The following is an 18,681-nucleotide window of genomic DNA, read 5'->3' as shown; positions in this document are numbered from 1 at the left end:
CGTGGTACTCTCTTTCTTTCACCACATTGCTTTCACCCTCTTCTGCGATATTTATTACTGACTTTTCAACGTATTTCATATTATTCGTTCTTTGCTTTTTAATACATATTCCATGGGCTTCACACAAGCTTGTCTTTCATTCATAGGCTTCATCAAAAGATTTTCCTTAGTTCGGTATTCACTATTTCTCAGTTCGTATTCTTTTCATTCACAGTTCATCTTGTTCATCAACCATTTGGACAGGGCCTCCAGCAAATCTAGTGGGTCTTTTGGGTATCTTAGCCACATCCTCAGGTTTGAAAAAACTTTCCTCCACTTGTAATGACTCGATGGGCTTGCCCCTTCTGGAGATCGTGGTCAACTCTACACCGTCTGGCAGCGTCCATTTTTCCTTCCAACATGACGACCAACGTCTTTCCAGCCGCATCAGCGGTCTAGTTTCCGGGATCCTGTTTTTGTCACGGCAGATGAGCGCCGGACTCGAACTCTGCAGTGCGTCTCAATGCTCTACTCTGAGCTCAGCACGTCTCCTCGTTCCCCATACCCCTGTTTAGGCAGCCTTTCTCCTTCCCGTACCTTACCTCCTTGCTGCCGCCTTCCCTTTTTCTCTTCCTGGCTCCTTGCGTGCTGTTAGCACGCTTCTTGGATTCCTCCTTCCTGGTACCTCGTCCCTGGCTCCTTCCAGGAATCCTTCCGGGACTGACACCGTTCAGACCTCTAATCGGAGGGTACCCTCTGGTGCCTGTCAGTCCAGCCCTGGCTAGCAGGGTGGCGTCTGGATACGCGCGCCCTTATCTCAGAGACACTTGCACCAAGAAAAAGGACAAGCCTCCTGCGACTAAGAAGAAGAATTCCAAGTGCAAACAGGTGAGCCCGGGGCTAACATATTACACCACTACTGTTTTGCTGGCCCCAGTGTCGCTCATGGCAGGAGTCTCCTGGCCATTCACAAGAACACTGTCTATATAATACTCTTTGGTGTTATCTGGAATGGTGTCATACACATCCACATTATGGTTTTCACACAGACCCAGGGACACTAAAGATACACTGGTTTGAACACCAAAGGGTTTGTCAGCCAGTAGGTGAAAGTCGGCACTACCCATTTAAACTTCTCCCTCAGGGACGAAGGCTAAGGAGGCAGCGTTGACCCCTGCAGGTTTACTCTTGCATCTCGGATCCCCTTTCACATGGTCCACAGACCCACATATCAAACATTTCCCAAATGCTCTCTGGAATGGGGGTTTCTGCTGACCTCCCTCTGGTTGTGCACCAGAGGGTTCACTAGACCTACCAGGTTTCCCATGGAATCTACCCTTATTTTGTTTGTGGACCTCTTCTGGGTGGTTGGAATTAGACACTTCTTTATTCTCATGTTTGTGCTGCTTTCCCTGCTCCTTTTTGTGAGTAGCCCCAGAATCCTTATGAGTGGCCCTGTTGGTTACCCACGAGTCAGCTGCTTATGCTAGTTTAGTTTATGCTTAGGATCAAGTTCCTTAGAGTCAGCCAAGTGCTGTCTCAGCTCAGGAGAGCAGATATCAAAAATAGATCCAGGCAAAAAAAGATGTCATTCCTTCAAAGGAGTTTACTCTGTATCCCTTAACCCAAACATCTAAGTCCTTCAAACATTCACATACCCAAGTAGCCCAAGGGGTACCATCAGTCTTTTTGAGGGTCCTAAGCCTCTTAAGGTACTGGGAAAGAGTCTTCCAAAAATCTGTCTATTAATGCCAGCTTAACTGACTCATAATCCTTTCTGTCACTGGCACCCAACTCCATAACAGCCTCACAACCATTCTGGGGAGCCTAGACATTAGCCATGGAATCAAATCATCCCCACTTATTCCTTGCAGACTAAAGGTGTATTCAAACGCCCTCAGCCAATCCAACACATCAAGTTTAGGTTCATACATACTCACTGCTTCTTTAAGCAAGCGAGGCCTCTTGACTAGTAGACCTAGAAGACCCTGAAAGGGAAGTAGAATCAAGGAACACTTTCCTCATTTGCATTTCATGCTGCATTTCTCTTTCTCTTAGTTTCACCTCTTGATGTTTGTTTTCAGATTGCACATCCAGTTTCTTGAACTCCAATTCTAATCTTAGTCTCTCAAGTGAACTATATTCTGGGCTTAGATTTGGACTTTGTGGGGTCACAATGGGAAGTGACTGAGGTACAGGGGCAGGCTGTGGAAGAGGGTGGCTCCCTTCTGGAGACTCCTCTCCCTCCTCCAACTGTACTTGTGATTGGAGATTAACTCTAAGCCAGCATCCTCATCATTATCTTCCACATCATTTAGCTTAGTAGGTGTTACAGGCCTACTACCCATGCTTTGGAGATTTAACAACCTTACAATCAATTCACATTTTTTCCATGCAGAGTCAGACTGTCATGATCTCTGCTTCCAAAAGGTCAGGGTTTTCCCAACTCCCTTGGAAGCAGATCCATAACCCAGGTTCCGAGTGCCAACCAGTCCCAATTGGGACCTTTTGGACCCAGTCCTGGCGCCAGTGGCACCAGGCTCATAAATATGCCCAGTCCCAGCGCTGGAAGCGCCGGGCTCATAATGCTTGGGTGGACTTACCTGCAGCAGACCATGCTGCTTACTTGCCTGCCAGTTGAGCCTCTGATCCTCTTCTGTTTGGAACTACTTTTCCTGTTGGGTGGGGCAGGAGCCACTCCCTAGATTCAGAACACTGGAACTCTTCTGGAAAGCAGGAACTCTTTTCTTACCTAGGCGTGGCTGTGGAAGGAGACACCTAAGCACTACAGGAGGCTATTTAAACCACACCCGATGGATGAATCTTGCTTTGCGTTATTCTGCATCCTCTGCAGCAGAACGCTCATCGTGTCTTCTGCATCTGATCCTGGGCCTAAGGAAAAAGGCTTACCATCCTGAATCCAGTCTTCAGCAACACCTATAAAGACAAGAAAGAACAGGTTAGCATTACGGTCTTCAGTGACAGCTCTTCACTTACCTGGTCCATCGGCTGTCACCAACGCCTCGCGCTGCATTCCGGCATCTGAAAGACAAAGGCTTACCAACTCTTTGCACGCTCCGGAGGCCTTGGGCGCTGCATCCCGCATCTGAAAGACAAAACAAGGTGCGTTTAAAGACATTGGGGAACTTTAATACTCACGTGCCATTACTCCTTTCCACATCTAACCCAGTGGGTATTCTGGCACCCTGCAGCCGCTCCGAACTTGTACCTGCAAAATAAAAAGACAGTTAGAGCGCATCGTGAAGCAGGCAACAAGCGCTTACTTACGTGCTTCCAGGCGCTTCTATTCATCACACGGGCTCCATCTTCAACTCACTTCAGCCCGTCATCCGCCATCGCCGGAACCCTGCAAAACAAGAAACATCATTACTAAAGACTTTAAAGACATTAGAATTACTCGAAACTTACCGTTCGTGCAGTAAACGACGGACAGCAGTCCTCTGAAGTCAAGAGGCCTGCTCCCCTTATCCAGTGAAGAAACTGGTTACAGCACCCTGCCCCGAGGCAGATGGAGAGCACGGCGTTCACTTACCTAAGGTGAGAGCGTTAACCTTTGGGGTTCTACAGGAGAAGAGAAAAGGAAGAAGAGAGAGACATTCAATAACCCAGTTCCTTAATCCCATATTTTCTATCTGCAGACATCTTACCCCTTCGAGTCAGACATACAGTGCACAGAGGTCCAGCCCAAAGAGCCAGCCGTGTGTTACACATCACCTTTGAAGATACGGTATACGCCCAGTCAAGACCGGCGCCTCTACGGGAATCAGGTGAGCGTTACACAGACCCCTACTTTTACACATATCTTTCAGTTGCTCTACTGTCAGGCAAGTCAGGGCGGACTCATTAAAGTTATCCATTTTTGACATGTTACAGTTGCTTATCTTTTTAGTGGAGCCTAGCCTTGTTGCTGGTTTAGTTGAGCACAAGTACAACAAATAGTCATTGTAACCACTCTACGTCAATCCCACTGCCTGCCACCTGTGTTAGAAGAATTGGTGCAGTCACACTGTCTGAGACTACACAACACTTATCTGCTTGGTTTTAGGTAACCCACCTTTTGGTATAGGTCTGTACTATACAAGTTGGTAGTGTCACTCAGCAGCCAGGCCTATCTCAAGAGGGGTAAATGTGAGCTGTAGAGCTGTACAAATGAAATCCGTAAATACAAGTAGCCAAGTAACACTTACACTCAAGGTTTCAGTTATAAATTATTTATTTAATTAACATACATTTTTTAAATAAGCATTCTTTAAAAAGGCAATTTGTTGTAACAATGTAAATATACTTTAAAATTACTTTTCAGAATCAAAACAAGTTAGTGGATAATCTTTAGATAGGCTTCTTACACAATTCCTACACCCTGAGGTGACTTCAATCACAAGGACAGTAATGGCATTTATATATCTTACTAGTATACTTTGAAGATTCTGGGGTGGCAGAAAGGAAAGGTTAGGCAAGGAAAAAGTTAAACAGTTTCTCAGACATGTGAGGACAACTACATCTTCCAATGACATCTAGATAAGCCTTTCCCAGCAATAACAGAATACAACAAGCTACCACCTAGGAGGGACAAACAATATCAAAGTCAATGGACTAGAAGAGTCTTTAGTGAGTCAGGACAGCCTAAGGCATTTGAGACACAGTCTATGGGACTGATATACTTCTTAGATCAAAGTCTTGCACAAAGTTAGAGAGTTTTTAGAAAAATCACTTGTAGGGTCGCCTGTGAGAAGAGAGTTGAAATCAACTCAAAGGTAAGCCAATGCAATTCCCAAATGAGAAGAGTGCGGCTAAAGGCAATAAGGTAAATACCCCAAGCCTAAACAGTACCTCTGGTTTGAAGGAGAGTGGTCCAGCTGGATTCTGTCTTGCTACAGCAGTGTAGACCCTTGTCCCTGAGCCTCAGTCGTGGGGACAAGACGGAGGACATCGGGAGGGCTCCAGCGGCGCTTCTTGGGAGGTCGCCGGCAGCTACGGGTTATTTTCGGTTCAGCAGCACTTCGCGGTTTCAACACTTAGCAAACAGCACGGTTACAGATCGTGGACACCGGTTAGACTCTTTCCTCCCTCTGTCCTGCACTCTGGTGATGGGATTCAGGAGTCTCCTGGAGCTTCTAGCCGGATTAGTTCCGCGGCAGAAGTTGCACTAGACTACGGACACTCAACCCCTGGCATTAGGCTCTCACAGCAACCAAGAAGCACAGCCAGGGGATGGTGGTCCAGTGAATTTCGTCTTTGGGTTAGTTGGTCCCACTAACCAGAGGGGAGAAGTCGTTCGTCCGGAGCTTCTCTGTCAAGGTGAAAAAGGAGTTCAGCACAGCAGCAGGGCTTCACCGGGCAACTTAAATGTCGAGGAAATTGCAGCAATCTTTGTTTACACTTTCTTCGTCAGGTGTTTCTCCCAGTGATCGACTCTGCCTGTAGTCCCAAAACCCTTGCCTTTTAAGCAGGTTTCTCCCATTCATGCACAGCCTAGGCTGTGAATCACACAACAGGGTGGTTGTTCTGAAAGGACAGCCAGCCAATCAGGACTAGTTGCTTTCAGGCATTCCTGGAGACAGAGCACAGGGGAGTTTCGGACCCTCCCTCACATCCTGTTCTTCCAGATACACTGGAGCCAGGCGTGGGCTTCAGGGCTTCAGCCCGCCAAAGGCAAGACAAACAAAGGGCTCAAAACTGTCCCAACGCACAGTGTGAAACCCAAGAAAGACCTCACAAACATAAAATGGCAAAAAAAAGAAGACCGGGCCATTTCGACAAAATGGTCACCCATGGGTGCTATACTTCAGCTGGGGGTTCTGCCTACGGTAGAAAAGCACAATGGTAGGACACATTAAACCACTGCCACCAGCCATTTAAAGTAGTGAGGGTAACATAAAAATGTTACATGAGAATGTAGGATAAGGGGCTACTAGGTAACCCCAAAGCACTCCACATAAGATGGTGTGTGCTGGACCTACAAAGAGAAAAGTTAAGTAAAGTCAATTTCTCTTTACTCTTCTTGGGAACTGTAGTTCACACAAGAAAAGGTATTTAAACCTTATTTTTTTCCCCCGTTAAAAAAACAGCTGTATTAATGTTGAAAAATGACCACAGTCAGCGGCCTATGCCAAAATGCTAAAAATGCCAATGCATTTCGTACAACATGTCCATTGTCAGGGCGAATAGCTATGCATACATTAAGTGAACGTAACCAATCGGTCACTATGACCATACATACAGAGCAAATTCATATGTCAGCATAATGTTACAGTCAATGTCATTAGACCAGGAAATTGAGAATCCATACACATCACCCCGTGACATATATGTGTGTAGTTTAGTAACAGCGCCCATCACCAACATTACATGGTTTGGTACGAGATTGAACACAATATTCATGGCGCACATAATCATCACAAGGTTCAGTTCAGTTAGTGCGGGCACATCATTGTTATTTACAATACAAAAAGATACATGTTTTGGAAAGAAAGAAGTGGGAAAAAGGGAAGAAAAGGAAGATCGGTGTAGGGCGATTCACAGGCAGCATGCTCACGCTAAGCTCAAACCATCTTGCTGTGTTCCTGTAAAGTGCGGACAGCGCTGCCCAGAGCTAATTGGATTGCAAACTTATTTCACACCATACTTGGTGTTACAAACAAACAAACCATCCTGTCAAACAATTACTAAACCATACTGGTTTAGTACCTGGCACTGCTGGTTAGAAACATGTCGCGAGTGTCTGTAAAACATGCATGATTTCCTAGAAATATTGCACCAGTGTCAAAGGACCCGTGCTCAGGAGAGAGTGGCTGAATATCACCAAAACGAACCTGGACAGAAGCACAGGAAGACCCTGTCAGTAATATTTGTGACAAGCTATCAAGTCTCTTGGTGCCATCTTACCTATTGTTTCTCGTTCTGTGTTCCGCATCAAGTGCTCACGCCTTCAAGTCTGAGCATTGAGTGTTCCTTATTCAGTGCAGCGAGTCCTGTGACCAGCCGGTCAAGTGACTCCGGCGCTTGAAGAATGCGCTGTGTCAGCGGGAAAGGACCACATACGTTGGTGGAAAACATATGAGTAACTGGTGCTTAAAACATTTCCTAAAACATTGCTACTGGTCATCTGCCGTATGCCAGCTGCTGTGTGAGACGGTTTCCTAACGACTAAATCCATAACGTGTACTGTAACCAACTGTTACTCCTATGAGCTATTAAACGAGAGACAACTCATAGATAAATTTCAATAATCCTCTAGTTAGGCACGTCTGTTTCTTGAGGTTGCACAATCTGAACAGACCATATTGCATGGTAGCCAATTCAGTACATACACACGGTACTCTCCTGACATCTCAGTGTATCAGAACTAGTGCTCAAATGCACAAACCCATTGTACGTGGTACTGTATCAGTGCCTACCCAGGCTGAAATCTGGCAATATCAAAGGTAACTTATATTCGTGCACCCACTTGGAGACTAGAGTGCCTCCCAAAATCAACACCCACAGTATAGAAAAAAAGGGTTCAATGACAAAGGCTCGGAACAAAACTGAGTAGTGGATGAGCTGTCACTCTAAAGTGGGTGAGGTAGAGAACACTTAAAGAAAAAGGACAGTGTTGCTGTAATAATGGGTTAATCTCCCAACGTGTCTGGGCTCAAAACATTTATTGTACAGTTTAATCCTGGTGTGGAGTGGAATATACAATATAAATGGGACTCATTCACAAGAAACAGTGTAAATTCAGTTCTTCATTCATGCCGTGTGGCACCAGGGACTCCAATCTGTGTACTCAGAAGGCTTCCCTCTGTGCTCTTCTCCTTTTGATATCTCCTTGAAATTATTTCGCACTCAGTACCTCTAGGCTCTGGAATTTAATTTGTGCAATTGTATGACCATGCTCAATGAAGTGACGTGCCACTGATGTATGTATGTATGTTGCTGGTCCGTATACATGATTTTTTTTTTATTTAAATGTGTTTTATTGGTTTTCGTTTATACATTAAGAATAAAACAGTTCCACAGCACTGCCACACACAGTGTCCACAGTATCTAGGTTACAACACAACATAAGCATTACCCCCAACTGTGCCCTCTCCCCTCCCTTTCTACTCCCTCCCCACACTGTTATCCAAAACACCTGCATAATGTCAATGCACTTCATACCGCTTGATTTGGATTACCTCTGAGCTTTATTGGGGTCTGTATCCCCCATCCTTATCTGTAGTCTCCACCGCGAACAGGGTTTGTAACACCACCTCACACTCTGTAATTCCTGTTGTATTCTCCCCATGGCTAAACCATACTGCTTCCCTCCATATCGCTGTTTCGGCCATCACCCATTTCTTCATATCCCGCCACCATTCCTCAACGTCTGAGCCCTTGGGGGACTTCCATGCCATAGTGATTCTGCGTTTGGCCAATATGTATGCCAAATCTTTCAGTTTGGATATGTGTTTTGTACCTTTGGGACGTGGAACATGGCCCAACAGACATGCTGCGGGGACCCTATATTCAACTCCAATCCCCCTTTGTTCATTCTACTCGCTACCTCTCACCAGTATTGCTCCACTATTGGACACGTCCATTCTATGGGGTGTCAAGTATGCTCTGTGTGTAATCGGCAATTGTATCAATTGCAATCTTGCATTCCGTGACACCGTCTTGTAGTATCCCAGTACTGCTGTCCATTGCGTGTCTGTGAAAGGGACCCCTAAGTCCTCCTCCCACCTACTCCTTACCGCCAGGGGGGTTGGAGTCCCATTAGTTGACAGGAAATCATGTATCCGGAATATGGTGTGCCCACCCTCCGATATGTTGTACAGAATGTCCACGATGGCATGCTGTTCTTTTAATTCGCTATACGCGGGCCATCTGCGCATAATATTTCCCTTGATAGTGTTGTGCTGTAAGTATTGGCCTTTATGCAAGCCTGTGTGTTCTGCCAATTCTACAAAGGGTATACAGGAGGCCTCCTGCAGTAGATCCCCTATCGTGGTAACACCATGGGGCTCCCAGTACACTTGCGTCCCCTGTCTCGCCGGCGCTGATGCAGCTACTACTGTGACCAGAGGGATCTGCACCGAAAATGGGCCTGTGCTCTAACCCACACCCTCCCACCCTCCTCACCCCCCCTCCCCCCAGGTCACTAAGTGCGATCTGTGACCCCCCCACCCCCCCCTGAGCTTCTTATTCCATAACAATTCCTTTAGGTAATAACAGGACCCCGTGGGTTGCAACATTAATGCATCCGGAGACGGGTCATCTGCAAGCCAGTCCACCACAAATTGCAACTGTCCCGCTATGTAATATAGTTCAATCTGTGGACCCTAATAACGCCCTCTTCGTATGGCCTGTGTAACGTGGATAGTGCTATTTTGTTCCTCCCGCTACTCCACAAAAAGCCTCTACAAATACTATCTAGTGTTTTGAAAAGATTTGGGTATATAAATTGGGACGTTTACAAAGTAGTGTAGCAGTCAAGGCAGTACTACCATTTTCAGTAATGCTGCTCTCCCCATAAAGGAGAGAGGCAACATAGTCCAGAATTTCATGGAGCTTTGGATGATCTCCAGGGCTTTGCGCGTGTTATGTATATGCTCTTCTACTGGGTAATGATATATATTGATCCCTAAATATCTGAACGTGGACTCTTCCCATTGTAGTGCTAGAACTGGTAGCGCCTCTTGCCCTATCTTGCGCAGTCCTGCTAACGGGAACAGCGCTGATTTATCTGTGCTAATCGTGATCCCTGATAATCACGCAAATAATGCTAGAGCCTCTAACAGTTCTAAGTTGCCTTCAGGGTTCTGTAAATATAACAAAGTGTTGTCAGCATACAGTTATATCAAATGCGTAACTCTGTCTATTTCTACATCTGCCCCTATGTATTCCGCCCTAAGGTACTGTGCAATTGGTTCCATGGCACGGATGTAGAGTAGTGGGGACAGGGGGCAGCCTTCTGTGGTGCCTTTACCCAGTTCCCATGCTTCCGAGATACATCTGCTTGTTTTAACTCTAGCAATCGGTCTGGTATACACCAGTTGGACCCACTTGATGTATACCTGCCCAAATCCAAACCTATGCAATGTTGAATGAAGCCAGTCCCATTTCACAGAGTCGTACGCTTCCACAGCATCAAGCGTAGCTATGGTGCACTGGGTCTCCCAGGTTGCTGTGTCATCTATCACGTGATGCAGCCGTCTCAGATTCCAGGATATGCTATGGCCCGGCAGATAGCCCGTCTGATCCGGCTGTAACAGTGTGTGTATTACCCTATTCATTCTATTCGCCAGTATAGATGTCAGAATCTTATTATCCTAGTTAAGCATTGATAGGGGTCTATAAGAGCTACACTCCAATCGCTGGTTTGTGGGGTTTGAGATGGGTATATTAATAAATTCCCTTAAGCTTTGGGGAAGGGCACCAGCCTCATAATTGTCAGCAAAGGTGTTAAGTAGATGTTGGGATAGTTCCCGAGCATATACCTTATAAAATTTGCTAGCCAGCCTGTCCGAGCCTGGTGTCTTCCCTGTCGGCAGGGCCCTGACTGTCTCTTGTATTTCCTCGAAAGTAATAGGTCCCTCCAGGCTGTCTCTGGCCTCCTGGCCTAATTTAGGGACATCTATCTCATCCAACACCTCATCTAAATGTGCTTGCGGCATCGGGGGCCCCTCCTTGTACAGACCCTGGTAGAATTCCTGGAAGGCCTCATTGACGCAACTTTGGCAATTGCACAGGTCTCCCTCTGTTGTGCGGATCGAGTAAATTGATCCCTGCTTCTCTTCCTTTTTATATAGCCACGCCAGTAGTCGGCAGGTTTTATCTGCTTTATGCTGCCTCTCAATGTATTTAGAATAATTATGCTTGCCTGCCTCTCCCAGCATTCCACGCATTTTTGTTTTAATGCCACAGCCTTTGCTGCTTCACCCATTTGCCCTGTAGGGGGCTGCCCCAGTTCTCGTAGTTGTTCCTCCGCAGAGGAGAGTTCTCTATTCATGGTCGCTTGGTTGCTACACGTTCCTGCTATGGTGCTCCTCTAACTACCACCTTCAGTGCTTCCCAGAATGTTCCTGCACTGACTACACTTCCGACGTTACTCTTGTCATAGTCCACGATGCTTTATTTGACGTGATCGCGCAATGGGGGCGTCTTGCAGAGATTCACCTCTAAGTCTCCACATGGGTATTTGGGCCCTAGGGACTTAAGCTGCCACTGTAAACTAAGCAGGCGTGATCCGACGGGACCCTTACTTCATACTGTGCCATTGTGATTAAATGTGCAATTTCCTGCCCCACAAAAAGGTAGTGTGGTGCTGAGTAATGTGAGTAATGTCTGGTGTCTCAGTGGAGTGTAAACCAGATGTCAATCAGATAGAATGCTCCTAAAAGCGTTTGTGGGGCTGGCCTACTATACTTGGCATCTGATCTGTCTAGGATTGGGTTATGCGTGCAGTTGAAATCGCCCCCCACATATAATGTTACTAATCCTATATGGGCCCAATCGTGGTTATAGTGATTGGAAGAATACTGCCGCATTGTGGTTGGGTGCATACGTGTTAGACAAAGAGGTGTCAACGTGTTCTAGGAGACCCTGTATCAGGACCATTCTGCCCTTGTTGCCTGTTTTAATGTGGGTTACCTTAAATGGTACCGTGAGCGCTGTCCATATTAAAAAAAAATAAAAACAGGCGTAGGCGGAATACGGAGTGCCAAACACTTGCCCACTCCATTTGTTTGCTAACAGTGTCTGTTTCCTGGCTGGTAGGTGTGTCTCCTGCAACAATGCAAAATCTATTCTGCACATTTTTTTTAGGTACAAATAACCCCTGTTCAAATACACAGAATCATTTAGACCCCTTACATTCCAAGTAAGTACCTTTTATTGTTCCAGCCATGAGCCTTTGACCAGTTTTAGAAGGCTATCCGGCCCTGACACAATGGGAGTCATCCCTTTTTCTCCATTTGGTAATCCAGTTAAGTGCATCATGCGCACTGTTCTTCATTGACACTCGGGCGGGCAAACCACAATCCCCTTTAACTTCCCCAACTCCCCCAACAAATAACAGCTCACCATGGTTTTCGGCTGAGCTCAGAAAGTTAAAAGCTGTGACACTCAAGGCTTTTTACTCCTGGAAAGCTTTACCCTCGCCAGATCTAGTGCAATCTTATAAAATCTCAGTCAAAGATTATAAAACCGCTATCTTGGAAGCCAAGCAGAATTTCCATAACATTAGAATAGCGAACACTGCATTGGACGTTAAGGAAATCTTTACAATTCTCACGGAACAGAAGGTAGTTCCTCCTCCACCTGACCAACTGGAGATAAGAGATCACCTGGTGCCAACACATACAAGATGACATGCAAAACAAAATATTAGGCATTAGAGCAGGGATGTTGGAACGTAAGAATGAGTTACCTCTAACGGCAATTAGGGGGCAGCTGAAGCCCTCCAGGAACAAGTCAAAGGCTGCTCAATTTGACTTCCATCCTGTCACTGAGAATGAGGTACAAAAAATATTGAAAAACTAAAACCCACCCAATGCAAAGGCGATTCTTGCTTGTCCTTAACAATAAAAACCTGTCCCCCCCCTCTTATATAGGCCATTTGTCTCTTCGTTAACACATCCTTGTCCGAAGACAATGTCCCAGAGAATTTGAAAAAAACCATGGTCATGCGAATATTGAAAAAGGCTGGTCTGGCCTCAGATAACCCTTAGAATTACTGCCCAATATCCAACACCCCGTTTCTATAAAGAATCTTAGATAAGGTGGCACATGGTCAGATAGCGGAACAACTAAATCTGTACCCTATCTTGAATGCGCACCAATCAGGCTTCAGGTGTAACTTTGTCACAGAGACTTCTCTTCTTGAGCTAAAGTCAAAGCCGCTGGATCGCTTAGATAAAGGGGCTTTTTCCTTGCTAATCTCCCTAGATCAATCTGTGGCGTTTGACTTGATCAACCACTATATTAAAGTCTAGACTGTCGGAGGTGGCTAATTTCGCACCACAGGCGGTCTCTTGGATTGAATCTTTCCTTGACAGCAGACATAGTAAAGTCTGCTCGGAGATAGCAGAGGCCTCCCCCATCCCAGTCCTTTTTGGGGTTCCACAGGGAGCTAGCACATCCCCGTGCTTCTATAATATATTTATGGATCCTTTCTTCTTTGATTTAGAGGGGATTATTTTTTCGAATTATGCGGACAATACTGAGTGTGTCGTCCCTCTTTCAGGGTGTCACTCACAAGATGAACGAGAGCTAAACAGAGTCTTTGACCTTATCGAGATGTGGATGCTTAATAATAACTTGCCGTTAAACAAGAGCAAAACTGAACTTATGATTGTAGGCAGCCCATCCGCCCTTACCAAATTGGACAGTAAATTTGGTTCCTTTAGACTAGGGGTCGAACATATCACCCCTGTATCTAAATGTAAGATTTTGGGGGTCATTCTGGATCAATTGCTTTCCATGCGTCATCATGTTACCAGCATAGTCCCTGCATCTTCGTTCTACGTTAGACTGCTTTATCATCTTAGGCCACTGATTACACAGGCTAGTGCGGCCACGATTGCCAGAGCCATCATTGGCGCTAAGATTAACTATTGTGGTAGTCTATAGGTGGCCATCAGCAAGCGCGAAACACTGCGGTAAGAGTTGTGATGGGACTGACGTGTAGAGATCACATCACAGAAGCTAGGAGGTCGCTCCATTGGCTCCACATTGAAGCACATGTTAAGTTCAGGGTCTCAGTTATAACTTTTAAATGTAGACAAGGTTGTAATTCCATCCTACTTGCAGGATTATATCATCGAAAAAGTCAATGGTAGAGCATTGAGATCCTGTGGACAGATTCTGTTATCAATCCTTAGGAGTAGGACCTCAAAAGCATATAAGGGAGCCTTCCATTTAGCTGCCCCCAAACTGTGGAATCAGTTACCGATCACACTAATATCCCAGCATGCTTTAATTGTCTTCAAGAAAGACTTAAAAACGCATTTGTTTGAATACGTCTTGTAGCTCACTACTCTGTATGCCTTTCCCTACTCCTCACTCACTGTGAGAACTAAGAAAAAAGTAATAAAATGATCTGCTTAATGTTACATGTTTTTGTTCCTTATGTCTGCGCCTTGATGCGTCAGGGTCCAGAGTGTGCTATATAAATACAGTAATGTAATATATAAATACTGTAATGTAATGTAATCTACGCTGGTGCTCGGGCATAGCCTCTTCCCGCATCGACCTCCGGTGTTCATACCCGAGGCCGGTGCACAGCGGGTGGATGCATAAAACAAGTGCCTCAAAAATGCAACTCAGAGAATGTGGCTAAGGTCAGCCGTAAGTCTGGTCTCTCCTCGTGTAGTTTGTGTTAACCATTGGCTTATCCCACCATGTAAACGTGGCCAAAGTTTGAAAAACCACTTTCCAGAAAACAAAATAGTATACTCCTCAAAAAGGCGTTGGTCGCCCCATAAGAGCTCACTTATCCTGGGGCTCTCATGTGCACTCTAATATTGTCCAAGACGCTCTGGTGGTCCATGACATCAGTAAAAGATTCCTCAGACAAGTACAATTGCTGGTTAGATCATGTCACGTTTGTGCCTCTCATGGTCCTCTGCCTCGCCTCATTCTTTGGAACATATCTTTTCCCCATCCCTCCATGCTTGTGCCTCTTCCGGTAGTTCACAAAACCAGGCCCTGTTTTTATATAGGACTTTTAGCCTCGCCGGGTAGATTAGCATATATTTAAGGTTCGCTGCTCTTAGTCTAGCTTTGGTCGCCATAAATTGTGCCCAGCTTGTCAGCATCTGGAAGTTGTAATCAGGATAGACCGCCAGATCTGCCGAAGCTCTTTTCTGTACTCCCCCCCACCCCCCACCCTGTCTGGAGTAGGCCAGTATCTTTTCCCTGTCTTTGTAATTTAGGACCTTGCAATTCAGGACGTTTGCAATTATTGGTCTGGGAGTCGCTCCGGGGCGGGGTGGGGGGTCGGCTGGGCGTCTGGTTAGCGTTCTGTGTGCTCTCTCAATTGGAAAACCTTGCGTTAGGTTGCCAGGCCCAATTTCTTGGAGTAGCATATTTTCTATATATGTAGTGGGGTCGGTGCCCTCTTCTCCTTTAGGCAGTCCTATTATACAGAAATATTGTTCCTTCAGTTCCTGCCTTCTGCTTCCTCTACTCTGTTTTCTAATAGGGTGACCTTCTGTTGCAAAACGTGGACATTAGCTTGGGTCTCCTGGAGCTCATCTGCATTCTTTGTCACTTGGGTTTCAAGTGTAGCGGTGCACTCCACTAGGCTACGAATATCCTGGCACAGTGGTCCCACATCTAGTTTCACTGCTTCAACTTGTGTCCCTAATGAGGCCTTTAGGTCTGCAATGGCCTGCATTACTTGGTTATGCAGTTCCATAGTGTCCCCGACTTTCGCCTGTGGGTGCTCCGCATCCCAATTTGGATCCTGTTGCGCTGCTCTGGTGTAATTGTCTATCGTCGGTTGACATGCCTTCATTTTGGCGAATTTAGGAGGCATCCAGTCTGCGCAGCACTGCAGTGGCAGACTGCAATTATTTATGCGCAATGCGCAACAAGTAAGTATTGTGGCGCAGTGTGAGGTGCTGTAACTAGATTCCCCAGAACTTATGGGCCTCCTGCAGGCGTTACTGTTATTGGGGGCAAGGTCTGCAAGCTGATTATGTCCCTTGCCAGGTGTACCCAAGCAGCTTCACCACCCTTCCTGGAGTCTTAGCCCTCCATTGCCGTCTCCAGTTGACGTGCTGGTGTCTGCACGTCTGAGTCCCCTGATGCAAATCTGCTTATAGCCACGTAGCCACTGGGTTCTGCCAGCTCTCAATGTGCCCCAGAGAAAGAGGGATACCGCTCTTCAGCAACACCGCCCAGCCCAGGTTCGCTAGAGTAAGCCGCTGCTTTTGCAGCCCTACGGTGGATGTCGAGCAGTCCTAGAGGGGCTGCATGCTCTGCTCTGCGTGTTGCCCTTATTGCGGTGATGATCCTGGCATTCGCGTTCTTCCCACAGGCACCTGTGATCATTGCTCTGTGTACCTCTGTGTGTGTTTATCCGGTCTTACCGTGCTGGCGCCAGTCTTCCCTTCTTGGTGCTGTGTGTGCCCCACTGCTTTCCCGGGCGGCCGCACCTTCCTCTGTGGCTTCTTACCTCCTCTGCTCGGATATACTTGCCTCACACTGCGTCCGAGCCCCAGTCACACAGTCAGCCTTGTCTCTGCGTCCCGGTCACCATCTTGGTCCGGGCATTGTTATCGATCTCACTTTTCTGTGCCTCGTTACTGGCGTTCCATGAAAGGTTCCCTCCTACACTCCCGACTGAGCACTCACAGGGAGTTACTTCCAGAGTTTGCTTGTTTTCGGCCCATATGTCAGCATAAACGCATATCTTTCCAACAGATCTTAAAGGATCGGGCGGGAGCTAATGCAGGAGATGATCTACTTCATGGCAGCAAACCACGCCCCCTCAAAAGGTATTCAAACCTTATGAGAAATATAAAAGGATTTCCCTATAACACTGCACTGAAGGTGCTGTGTGTCACCATACAAAAAGCAGATGCCTATGGAGTTTATCAGACTCCAAAAACAGTGGAAACACAGTCCAAATCAGGTAAAAACACACGAGAGAGTGAGAAAAAGGTCTCACTCACTCCAGGATTAAAATTAAAAAGTCCTAAATCCAGCAAAAGAGCTGGGGGTCTCTAAGGTGGGAGGAATTAAGCACTAAAATGAACATTCTCCCTAACATAGACCTTGTCAGAAGATGCAAGGTATGAAACTGCACAGGATATATATCAGGATTGCAGTGCTCCTCAGGATTGCAGTGCCCCGCTTCCTTGCAGAGGCGATATGACTGCACTACATCCAACTCTAAGTACCTCCCTTCCAGAGCCCTTCGCTCAGCTACAGATCCCTGGAAAGTGGCTACCATCTCCAACACTCTACGGGTCAGACGTTTCTCCAGACAGAGAGTGGGGAGGTAGATCCCTGTCCTCTGCAGGTGACTCCCTCTGCAATGGCCTCCCTTGAGCCGGATATCTGAAGTTCTGTATGGAACACAAGTCCCTCTTTTTCTCCCCTGCCTTCTCTCTCTCGCACCCCTGCTAACCTTTTTGTCTGATGCACCAACTGGTTGCTTGGTACCCTCAAAGTCTCACTGCGTACCTCTATGACAAGTCCTCCTTGCACTGGCTCCTGGCATAGTGCACACTCAGGGGCTGTAATCTGTAACCTCCACAGCCCGCCTGCTGACTTGCACTTACCCAGAGCTGCGCTGCCCTGGTCGCACTTACCCAGAGCCTTATTGGTCCTGACCGCACTTCCCCCTACCCTCTCCCTTGCACTTCCCCCACTCCCTTCCCCTACACCTCTTGTTGTCACACGTGCACGATCTGAATGTCACAAGGCCTAATAAGATCGTTTGTCTTGTCTTCCCTCTGTCTCCACTCCCTTGTCTTGTGGTGCCTAGAAATACTTGTGTACAGGTGCGTTACAAATGCAATATCACTATCACTATAGGGAAAGGAGCATGTCATGCTTGCTCTCATTTGCAACTACTTGGTGCCTTTCCCTAATGCGAAGGCAAAGGGGCCAGATTGTGTGTCAGGAGGGAGAGCATGGATTCTGCTCCCCTCTCCTTTTATCAGTGTTCAGCCTCCCAGATTGACTGACCACAGACCTTAGCACATTGTCCAGAGCGGCATGCCTCACTGTCCTTTCAGCATCCACTCTGGGAGGCTTTGCTTTCTCGTACTTGCAAAGTATAGGTTTCATATGTGCAAGTGGCAGAAAGTCTCTTCTAAATGCAGATACACTTGGATGAACTTCTGCTGCTTAGTGGAACTTGCCTATCGTGCATCTCCATTGTCACTGTCAGGCCATCCCAGCATAGTTATGGAAAGAGAAATGGACTACAAGTAAATCTCTGTAGAAAGCACCACAAAAGACTGCTGCACAGTTTGGTGTTTTCTACAGTAGGACTCTCGAACCCACTAGACAAGACACAAGGTGGTTGTTGTCTCATGCATCCCACATACCTTTTATTCTAAAGCTTATGTCTAAGCATCTTGTTCAAAAGCACCCCTAACAGCCCAAAACTAACAAACCATTTATCAGCACATTGTCAGATACATTCTTCTAGCAAGTGGGAGAGCAACACTTGTAGATTGTGCCGTTTCTTCCACTATTTTCGAAAGAACACTGAACAAACAATTTAATTTGTCCCGATTTTAAAATGCAAAGAATATGGAAGAGCTGTTTGTGCTGATTCTTTTCCTAAAGATGTATTTTACTAAATAGAAAAGTCTACTGTCTACATAAGTTTTTTTTTTTGTGCTTCATTTCATAGTTACACCAAAGATTGGCTTAGCACCCTCATCAGAAAGGTAAGTTATTTTCTCATATGTGTAAATATCTGGGTGTCACATAAAATGTGTTCAAACTCCCATTGTCACCTTTGCAATGGTTACTGTGGTTTTTTGTCATGTAACAGACCGAACGTGAGACTAATGAAGAGGAGCTGTAATTATGATCTGTCCCGGTGGAGTTGGACCCATTTTCGCCTTCTTACATGTAGTACAATAATTTTGTGGAATCTCCTGAAAATGTACAGAGACTTCTAACCTGACTTTTGTGGACATTGCCGTGTTTTTCTCTGGTTCATAATTCACAGATGGATATCATATT

General features: G+C 46.2%; 1 protein-coding gene across 3 annotated transcripts in view; it reads left to right on the top strand.

Moving 5' to 3' along the window:
* Nucleotides 1-18,681, top strand: part of LOC138503670 (solute carrier family 13 member 1-like) — a 989,022-nt gene that overhangs the window by 459,598 nt on the left and 510,743 nt on the right. For all 3 annotated transcript variants that reach the window (XM_069623570.1, XM_069623569.1, XM_069623568.1), the window contains one exon: nt 18,344-18,380. In XM_069623570.1, the coding sequence (XP_069479671.1) occupies nt 18,344-18,380 (37 nt within the window). The remainder of the gene's footprint in view (nt 1-18,343; nt 18,381-18,681) is intronic.

This window comes from Ambystoma mexicanum, chromosome 11 (assembly GCF_040938575.1).
Source record: "Ambystoma mexicanum isolate Mex_15411 chromosome 11, UKY_AmexF1_1, whole genome shotgun sequence".
Lineage (NCBI taxonomy): Eukaryota > Metazoa > Chordata > Amphibia > Caudata > Ambystomatidae > Ambystoma > Ambystoma mexicanum.
This window is presented reverse-complemented; position numbering and strand designations above follow the sequence as displayed.